The sequence below is a fragment of the Trachurus japonicus genome, chromosome 1 (genome assembly GCF_045865225.1).
Source record: "Trachurus japonicus isolate A0001 chromosome 1, Traja_1.0".
NCBI classification, from domain to species: domain Eukaryota; kingdom Metazoa; phylum Chordata; class Actinopteri; order Carangiformes; family Carangidae; genus Trachurus; species Trachurus japonicus.
The window spans coordinates 25,045,096-25,055,318 of record NC_140907.1 but is presented as its reverse complement, the minus strand read 5'-3'; the positions used below and the strand labels follow the sequence as shown (position 1 = coordinate 25,055,318).

General features: G+C 43.4%; 1 protein-coding gene across 9 annotated transcripts in view; it reads right to left on the bottom strand.

Annotated features, from left to right (window-relative positions):
* Positions 1-1,345: 1,345 nt before the first annotated feature.
* dclk2a (doublecortin-like kinase 2a) overlaps positions 1,346-10,223 on the bottom strand; it is a 140,608-nt gene continuing 131,730 nt past the window's right edge. For all 9 annotated transcript variants that reach the window (XM_085782295.1, XM_085782221.1, XM_085782229.1 and 6 more), the window contains 9 exons: positions 9,580-9,637; positions 9,024-9,143; positions 8,768-8,914; positions 8,545-8,678; positions 8,009-8,086; positions 7,558-7,654; positions 6,649-6,729; positions 5,916-6,029; positions 1,346-3,180 (listed from right to left, as the gene is read on the bottom strand). In XM_085782295.1, coding sequence (XP_085638421.1) covers positions 2,440-3,180; positions 5,916-6,029; positions 6,649-6,729; positions 7,558-7,654; positions 8,009-8,086; positions 8,545-8,678; positions 8,768-8,914; positions 9,024-9,143; positions 9,580-9,637 — 1,570 coding nt within the window. In that variant the 3' untranslated portion in view covers positions 1,346-2,439. The remainder of the gene's footprint in view (positions 3,181-5,915; positions 6,030-6,648; positions 6,730-7,557; positions 7,655-8,008; positions 8,087-8,544; positions 8,679-8,767; positions 8,915-9,023; positions 9,144-9,579; positions 9,638-10,223) is intronic.

Genomic DNA, 10,223 nt, shown 5'->3' with positions numbered 1-10,223 from the left:
TTGTGTTTTGGTGCTGGATGTATTTTTCACAAGCAATTCTTGAGACTGCACAGCCCCCTCTAGTGGGCAACTTCTGGTAAGACAAACACACAAACCCAATCATTTCAAGTCTTTATTGCATTTTTATTTTTTGCTCTTTGCTGTTTCAAAATAGTGGGACATTAAAAGCAGTCACTCTATGCCTAATAAAAACCATTACTCCAGTTTGACACAGATGATCTACCTGTTTTAAAACTGTCTTCATACAAATTTCCCTTTACAAACTGCTATGGGCGCTCTACTTTAACTACAGTACATTGGAGGAGCTGTGTATGTATATGTGTGTGTATGTATGTGGGGTTGTCTCAGAGGGACGCAGTAAAAGGGAGGAATTAGTATTCATGCAGCTGAAAGTCCTGTAGAGGTAAAGAGACATGTTGGGTCCTAACACCAGCTCTGTTAAATGCTGTGGAGTTTAAAACAGGTACAAACGAAGACAAAGCAAAAACACTGAGAAATGAATTTAGGATGCACAATTTTGAGATCCCACTTTTCAGCCAAGCTGGTTTTTAATAAAGGCATAATTAAGCTATGAGCTGTTAGCCAGTGGTGAGGCACAAACCTGTTGCCTTGACAACACATTCACTCTTACTGTGGTAAATCCAACGCATCCAAAAACAAAGAAGCATTGATTGTATATTTAGACTAACGTCACGGAGCCCACGGTGTGGCGTCGTCAGTGGGACTTGACTAAAAAAAAAACAGAAGTAAATCTTGTTGGAGTAGTTTTACAGTTGATAAGCAGCGATAAGCAGAAGTAGAGTTCATGAGAAACTGGCCCACAGTTTGGTTTCACGTCTGTTGGATCCACAAGATGTTTTGTAGCTACTACAGTTATGACTCTGAGCGTCGTGGCTGCTCAGACACAACACAGGCAAAAACAAACCTTCAAGTTTCAGGTGGACAGCTAAGGTTCTTCACACTATGTACAACTAGAGTTCACAAACAATGTGACAGTGGGGTGCAGTCAGTGTGTGAATGAGTGTGTCTGTGACAGAGAAAGGACAAAATAATCTACCAAATGGACTTTTCAAGCATTATATTTGACCAGATTGCGAGAACTTTCTCTAAACTTTCTTGATAAAATATCTATAAGATATACAGTATCTTGTTTGTGGTTCTTACAGCATTAAAGATTCACACTTCAAATATTCAACTGTAATATCTTCTGGACAGTGAAGCATTATTTTTTTTAATTAATCTATTTCTTTTTAGAGTTTCCACCAATTCTGTCCGTCTGTTTTGTTTGTGTTTGTTTCATTCTTGATTTTTGTTTTATGTTTTTAAGGGGCAAATATCTTTTGCATATCTGCATTGTTATGTGGCATCTGAGCAGTTATTCCAAACCTGGTGGTGTAGACCCCATAAAGGTAAATAGATAAATCGGATAATTAAGATGACAGGGAAGCAGAAAAACACATTCCTGTTTCATTTTTGGCTCCTAAAGCTTTTTAAACAGAACGATTCAAGTCTTTGGTTCAGATGCTCACCGGGCATAGACATGCACTTTGTCCTGATGAGTGGCTTTTGTTTTTTGAGGGATCACCAGGCAAAAATGTTGGAAACAACTGCACAAGAGACGACAGAAAAAAACAAATCTATTGTTTGTTTTAAACCTGAATGTGGACAGACATCAGCGTCTGATAATCACTGCTTTTCCCGAGAGCTTGAACAGAGAATTTTAGTCATTTTTAAAGTAATGATCTGCTTGGTTGTTTGGTAGCTGTTACTTTATTTTGTCCAACCTCTGTACAACCTGTTGTGTAGTAACATTTGAAAGGAGATATAGACTTGTGGTTATCAGCAGGGTTGCTGTTGCCAGAGAAAAATACTGATGGTGGTTACTGCTAGCTTAATGAGATATAACTGTACCAAGGGTTTTGCACTAAAGGTAGCTAGCTAATGAGTTCTGATATGCTGAAGTGTTTGTCTTATGGACAAACTGTCTCTCTGCTAAATCAAAGGACAACACATCGGGGTGTGTTTGTGTGGAATGAGTAACTATTTACAAAAAAGAGCCACAGGTTGTCCATAAAGTGGGATAATAAATAAAGGAAAGGATTCACATTAATGTGATACAGTGATCATGACTTTCTATAGACAACCACTCAGAACAGTGATATTCACTTCATTCCCTTTCTCCACATCCTCCATTAATAAATACAAACCTATATATACACAATCAACAAACTCTTAGAAAATGCCTTGTATCCTCCATTCTGGAAAATGAGTGGGGTAAAAATGAGAGCAAAATGTGGACACAGCAGTCACTGGCTCAGTTTACAGCTACTGGAAATGCTCAAAAGGTGGAGGATCATTCTCCTCATCCCATGTCTAATGATACATATGTGACAAGTGGAGGGGGAGGAGGGGGGAAACTGGCTACACAGACCAGACTTTTTAAACCTTCTCCATGAGCTCCTCAGGTGGTAGTGGGCTGGGAGAGGGGGAGCCGGCTAGAGAGGGAGGGGATGAGGATCTCGGGGGTGTGGAGGGAGGAGAGGGAAACAGAGTTGGGTGGATGGGGGAGGAAGGGGAGGAAGCTCCTGGTTTGGCTGGGGAGGAGAGAGGCAGGAAAACAGCGGGTTTGAAGGGGGAGGCAGGGGAGGGGGAGGCTTGCTGTGTGGGAGAGGAAGACCGAGGCGTCACATCTTTGGTAGGAGACGATGGGGAGGGACAGGAGACGGGTGTAGAGGGAGTGGTGCAGGTGAACGGACCAGCGGGGCCTGAGGGTAAAGGAGCCTCTAGAGATCCGCAGGGAGAAGCAGAGGGAGATGTAGGCGATGTTCTTATTTCGGGAGGAGGGAACGCTATCGGCAAAGAGGTGACGGGGAAGGTTTCGGCCGAGGGGGAGGGGGAGAACTGAAGGGAACCTACGGGAGCAGAGGGAGCGAGGTGAGGCGGCTCAGCGGTTAACGGATCGTTCTCACTCTGGGGTGGGGAGCAGGGAGGAGCATCGGGCGCAGCAGTCTCTGGGGTCTGGGTGGGTTTTGATACTTTGGTGCTTGACGCTTGTTTGGTGGGAGAAGCTGGTCCCGGCTTCGTGGGTGAGGCTGGTTTGATCGGCGGGGCAGATGGGACTTGGACGCCTGGACAGCGACGGGCGGTGAGCTGTAGGGTCTCCTTATCTAGAGCTGTGTTCTGGAAAAACAGACAGACAATCATCAGCTGGGAGCTTTTAGAGAGAGAGAAATATTGTAGGTCAATTCCAGACTAAGGACAGCAGACCACTAATTTAGCCTAAAGGTCACCAGTGATTGTTTGAAGCTTTTATCATTAACTACTGACCCAGTTTTAATCATTTCTGTGATTAATATGAATGAACAACGCACATGATGAGAGAGTCCAATGGGAATGGACATGAACAACTGAAAGATGATGAAACAAGAAGACAGTATGGTTCACACAGTGGTATGACCCCACAAGAAGGCAAATCAGATCAAGAAGTGCTAGTCTATGTGTAACAGAAGGGCAAAGGAGGAAGTTGACATTTACTTTTTCATTCAGCAGATAAGTAGGTGGTGATTTTTTTTTTTCCGGAGCAAAGCCAATGATGCATTTGTATGCGAGACAGAAAATAAGTAAATGTCACATTCCTCATTTGCCCTTGTGCTGAATCTCAGCGGCGGCAGCAGAAGAGACGAGGCGTAGCGTTAAGTGTTAGTACATACCATTGCCTTGGAGCTAATTCAGAGGGACGTAATGCAGGGAGAGGGGAGAAGCAAAAAAGGGACAGAGACTAGTCTTACTCACAACTTCACAAAATAATGTCAACACAACAAGCATGACGGCAAGTGGACAGTTGTTCCAGCTCAGTGCTGATCTTTCGATGTCGTCATTTACTTCAGATCATCATTCCACATTTTCCAAACCAGAATCTGAATTTGAAACGACTGAGTTGGAACAAATTGTAAAACTTTCTTCTAAGTGGCTATTTCAGGCAGAGACACATGTCAGTGAGTGTTCAGCTAAATTTTAATAATGTTCAACAAAATGCAGTGGTGAGGTGGGATTACATGTGGATTTGATTGAGGTGGTTTTAAAAGATGAGGCTGGTGTTATTCTATATATTTCGTATCAAGAACAAATCCCATGGAAAGACTAAAAGTAACAATGGCCTGTGGCCTGTTAAGCATGAGTCTGATAGCTCAGACTGTGTCATAAAAACATGCAGCACTCTTGCATACATCTATGAACACAGACACTGAAATTTACTTCGTATATATCTGCAAGAAATACTCACTAAAGCACAAAAAATGCATGTTAATCAAGGGCTGGCAGTTCAAATGTAATGTTTTCTAAAAACTACTCCACCCAGGATTCTTCAAAGGAAATTTATAAGTTGTTTTGAAATATAAAATATTCATTTTGTATTTTTGTCAAGTTATAGATTTTGAATTTTCATGGGACTGGTTGGTAATAAGGAAAACATAGAATACCATCATCCTTATTGTTTAAAACATGCTGGTGAATCTTGTATCCAAGGCAATAAAGCCACATGGTTTGTGTCCCTCTCTGCTAATTTGAATAGTGCCAGTGCAGTTATTGATTTTCACCACAAGGTGGCACCAGAGCACCATAAACATGGTGTAAGTGCTGAGGAGCCAATTGTAGAGTTAATGATCTTTAATGAGATTTGATTTTTAAGGAGCCGTCATGAATGACAACATAAATGGCAGAGAGGGAGGCAAATGACGCTGCTCTTGCACTAGCTGGCTCTGTAAACATGCTTAACGAACGTAGTGACAATTTGAATAAACAAACACATCCCTCAAAACAGATGATTACTTTCACATCCCATACAAGTTTTTGATGATTAGTGTAAATGGATTGAAATGTGACTGAAGCAGCTGAAGGAGTAAGTATGAGCAGAGTTGTCAGGGTGAATCCAGGACAGAGAGCGGGTTGGGGGAGAGTTAGCGTGGTCCACATCAGTTGGTTATTGTTACTGCTGCCGAGGGGAAAGGGGCCTGAGAAAGACACAGGAAGGGAGGGAGAGGAGGAAGGGAGAGTAGTGGTTGGTGGGAGGGGGGTGGGGGGCTGTTTCAGATGTAGGGAAGAGGGTGAAGGGAAGGGCGATGGCTGGGAAGGAAGAAGGGAGGCGGTGGGTGGGAGGGAGAGAGGGAGGGGTGAAGTGTGTACCCGGCTTTCAGCTCCAGGCGTCCCTTGTGGTCCTGGGTCGGGTGTGAGGGAGGGGTGAGGATGAGGGAGGAGGAAGTGGATGGAGAGGAGAAGGGGGCCGAGGCCAGTTGCCCACGCGTTTACACCTCAAACTGTCAAATGAAATTTACAACACGATGAGGGTGGTCGCAGTAAAAGAGGGGGATCAAATTCAATTTCTAATCAAAGAAACTCCGCCCACCCCCCCCCCCCTTTCCTGCCGTGGGCTCAGACGGACAGACTGAAGAGAGTGCGCTATAGGCTGATGAATGGTGTGACCTGATGAGATGAGGAGAGGAGGAAGTCCCACTGTACAACAGGAAGTGATGCAAATGGGTCTCGAAACAGACAGGGTGGAAGGATGTGAGAGCTACAGGAACAACTTCCTCACTGCTCTGCTTTCCCATCTCGAAAATCCCGTCTTACATGTTCGCAGCAGCATAAGTTGCTTATAACTTGTCGTCTTTATTTGGGTCAAACATTTTTCCTGTCACACTGTCCGCATTTTGGAAAAAGGCCCAACCTGTTCAAGCCTCGCGACCCCTTTAGTGACGACTAAACCCATGTCAAAACATCAATATTAGAGATTTAGGAGGTTCACGCTGAAAGTGAACATGACCTCGTAAAGGTCAAACTATCAAAAACAGCACTGCAGTAAATCTCTGAGGATTGGAGCAAAAAAAAAAAATGGATTGGGAATGTTTTTGGGTGCTTACCATGATGACCGCCACACCAGCTGTGGTGTTGTTGTGCTTGGGCGCAGTGTTAAAGTGCGTCTGCAGTTTACCTGTCACCTCCATCTTCATATTGTTCTGCATAAGTGCATCGTCCTACACACACACACACAGACATAGGAAGTGTATCATGGTTTCCTACACAGGAAACTATCTCAATGCACAAATTACAAATGTTTTATTTATAAAAATAATAATGATAATATAATTACAACGTATACAAAGAGCAGTGAAGACTGAAAGGCTACAGTAAATGAGATCAATATTTGATGACTTCCCTTTGTAAACACAGACTGACTCCATGATGTTAGATCAGGGTCAGACCATCTGTCCTAGGACTCCTTGTCCTTCTTATTGCTGAGGAAAGTTCTTCATGACTCTGGCTATGAATCTTTTAGTGTAAATTGAAACAGGTAGACAACTGTCAGCCTTTTCTTATTTTTGTCCAGGCATCTAAAGCTCCTCATATGGAAGCTCTGTGAGTAGGAGCCACACCCTGTTATGTCTTTTTAATTGACTGTCAATGCTGAACTATTTCTTAAAAGAGACTTCTGCATTCATGAAAATCTGGGTTCTCCTATTTGAAGTAAACTGAGGGTTATCATAAAGCTTCAGGATGAATATGATGGTGTTGTGTCTACAGTTTAGATTCCACACATGACACTTTGCACAGTATTGCACATGAAAATGTAAAACAAAGAGTGTGATAAAATACCGTGACCCATGGGTGGGAGAGGATATCTTGTGCGGTGTAGCGAGCCTCGACGTTGACCTGCAGCATCTTTCCAATCAGCTCCTGAAACAGAACACCACCACAGTGCAGGACAAAAACAAAGCCATCAGTCCTCTGGTGTTTTTGTTCTGCTGGCAGTTTTGCTGAAAACAGCTGTTGTTGTGGTCGATAACAACGCTGATTGCAGCAAAGTTGTGGGTCATAAAACCAAAATGAAACTGTAGGAGGGGAAACTGTGCAGTCAAGTGATAATTGACAAACACCTTTTACAGCCTTTTGGTGCATAGTTATTATGTGTGTACTATGTTTGTCATTCATCATGTTTACACATTGTTTCACACTCACAAAGTAAACACACGGTGTGTGAATAAATATCCGTTGAATTAACACCTGCACAGCCTCAGAGCCGGGAGAGGCTTCATGCTGTGGTGTCTGTAACTGTGCTCTTGTCTGCACTGACAGGCCCCTGTAATAGCAGTGGGTTTAATTAGCAGTTTGGCCTTGCATGCTGAGCGTGGGCTGTCACCTTAATACATGACATTAATTTAGTGGGTTGGAGGGGTTTCTGTCCTTCAGCAGACAGTAGTCATTAATGGAGTGGGTTCGCATCGTGTGTGTGTGTCTGTGTGTGTCTCAGCTATCTAACATTTTAGATCAGCTTTACTGATGCTGCATTCAGTTGGAGGTGGCTACAGTTAGAACATGTTTTGGTATTGATAACCCTTCAAACAAATGAGGCGTCAATATGATATCATCTACAGTATAGTCACATAAACAAATTGGCGTGTGTGTGTGTGTGTGTGTGTGTGTGTGTGTGTGTGTGTGTGTGTGTGTGTGTGTGTGTGTGTGTGTGTGTGTGTGTGTGTGTGTGTGTGTGTCAGCGGTCCCAACCTTGGCTGAGTCAGTGATGTTGTCCCAGTAAGGACTGGGAAAGTCCAGTCGCCCCAGAAGGATCTGGTCAAACAGGTCCTCCTGCAAGTTGCTCTCACTTCATGGAGCGAGAAAAACAGACACTTGTATTATTCAGAACACATGGTGTAACTATAAATCAACATTGTAATGACTGATGAATACCAAATAACCTCATCTTTAACAGTATATTCACTAAAATAATAAATGAAGCGCTGCTGATTAAATGTGGATTACAACAATTTAGGTCAAATTCCTTTCACTTTATTACTGCTGAATGATGATGGTTTATTTAAACAGTCCATAAGAAATCAAGCTCCAACATAATGGGATTGACTTCTTTGCTCAACGTTGTGTGTATTATTGCTTAGCTGAAATCTATCACACATGTTTATTCGTGGCAGATGAAGCTTGACATGAATGAAGTGAGTACCTTCTAAATGGAGGAAAGCCACACAGAAGGATGTAGGTGATGACACCTGCAGCCCAGACGTCCACCTTCAAGCCATAACTGTGGAGAGAGACGACAGAGAGGGAGACAGAAAATGTCAGCGGAGGACTAAATGTACCTAAATTAATTAAAAACAGGAAAACATTTCCATCCTCAGTCATCTTAGAGCTGCAAACACAGCAGCTGACTGACTGGACATGAAGCAACAACATAAAGTAGATTATGACATTTAGGAAAAGACAGAGTTCAGACTTCGATCTACTGTAATGATATAGAGCTAAATAAACCAGACACATTGTTTATGTTGCTCTATATAAACTCATTCGCCTTGTAATCTCCATACAGCTGATTACTACACAGCCGTACTGCAGACCCTCATTTCTACTCTGCTGTTGTACGCAGAACAGATGTTTCCATTTAAAACCAGCTCACAGATCAGTAAAAAAAAACGTACACTTTCTCAGTAATGAGCACCTTCCCCCGTGAAGCCTCACATGCTGCCAGAACACCCAGCTTACCCAGACTCTGCAATGATCTCTGGAGCCACATATGTTGGAGTGCCGCATACGGTGTACAGAGGTCCCTCCACTACTGTGGCCAGGCCAAAGTCCCCGAGCTTCAACGACTTGGTGCCGTCTGGGTATTCAAACACCTAAAATAAGATATAGTATATGCTCAGTCCAGCCCCACTGAGCTAGTTGGAGCAGGAAAACAGGACGTTGTGTGTGTGTGGATGTTTACCAGCAGGTTCTCTGGTTTGATATCTCTGTGGACGATGTTCATGCTGTGCAGGTACTTGAGGGCTCCAGCGAGGTTGTACACCATGATGCCTGCGTCTCTCTCTGTGTATTTGGCCGAGCAGGTGATGGCATCAAATAAATCCCCTCCCTGTGCCGGTGTTAAACACAGTGGCATCACTTCAAAACGTAAACAGAAAGGAGGAGGAGGAGGTGTGCAGGAGACGCTGACACAGAGCTGGCCTGTACTGTACTCTTACCTTGACCAGCTCCATCACCAGGTAGAGCTCAGAGGGAGTGTCCACCTCCTCGATCAGCATGATGATGTTGGGGTGCTTCACTCTCCGCAGCACCGCAACCTCGTTCTCGATGAGGTGCTCCTGGGAAACACACAACCCACACAGCGAGTCTGTTACAGTGCACTGCAGCACACAGGATTTACACTGAGCCATTATGCTCAGGTAAAAAAAAAAAAAAGAAAAAAGAAGCAGCTTTGTTGATTGAATTTGAATTGGTGTCAAGGGTGTGTGATTCAGAGTGTGTCATTGTGAAAGTGTGAAGATAATTTGAGTTAAGGGATAAATAAAACATTACCAGCCTAATCTATCTAACCATGAGGGATAAGAGGATCAGAGACAGAGGTAACACAGTGTTGTACGTGGGTGTTAATAATGCACAGTGGAACAGTAAAGTATGTTACGCTTCCTTACATCTGTTTGAGTGTGTGAGTGTGTGTGTGTGTGTGTGTGTGTGTGTGTAGGTCTGATGGTGAAATAGAGAAAGAAGATAGGATATATGAGAAGGAGGTGGTGAAACCTTTCCACTGCACTTGGCCTTGTCGATGATCTTCAGTGCAAACTCTTTTCCTGTGGACCTGGACAGAAACAGAGCATTTAGGGTAAACCAGAAAAAAAAAACACCACTGGTTCCACAACACTGTAAATCAAATCACATCCCCACCACAGAGACTCAGTTACAGTGTGCAGCAGCAGCAGCAGCAGCAGCAGCAGCAGCAGCAGCAGCAGCAGCACTGCCGGTAAGCTACTGGAAAGGTATGTTAGCTGTGTGAGCCAAGTTTACACAAATTGGGCACGGAGCCTTTTGTCAGCTTAGCTGTTGGAAGACAATAGCTTTAGGTATCAGAGAAGCCAGTTCGCTAAGTGTCTTTAAAAGAAAGCTCTTTACTTTAGCCTTTAATACGGTGGCCCTGAGAGTTCAACGCACTACTACTTAAGAAAACATGCAAATACACAACACACACGCTGCAAATTCAGAAAACATGTTTTCACCACATGCAAATTTCATCACACATCCTTTGGAAACTTCTGTGGTGGTGTGAGTATTCGCAGAATCACAGCTAATGTGTTGTCAAACTGATTAAGTTGTTTTCTTAATAGTGCTGTGTTTGTGTTTTCTTATATGCAATTAACTCTCAGGGCCACCGTACTACTAATCATCTC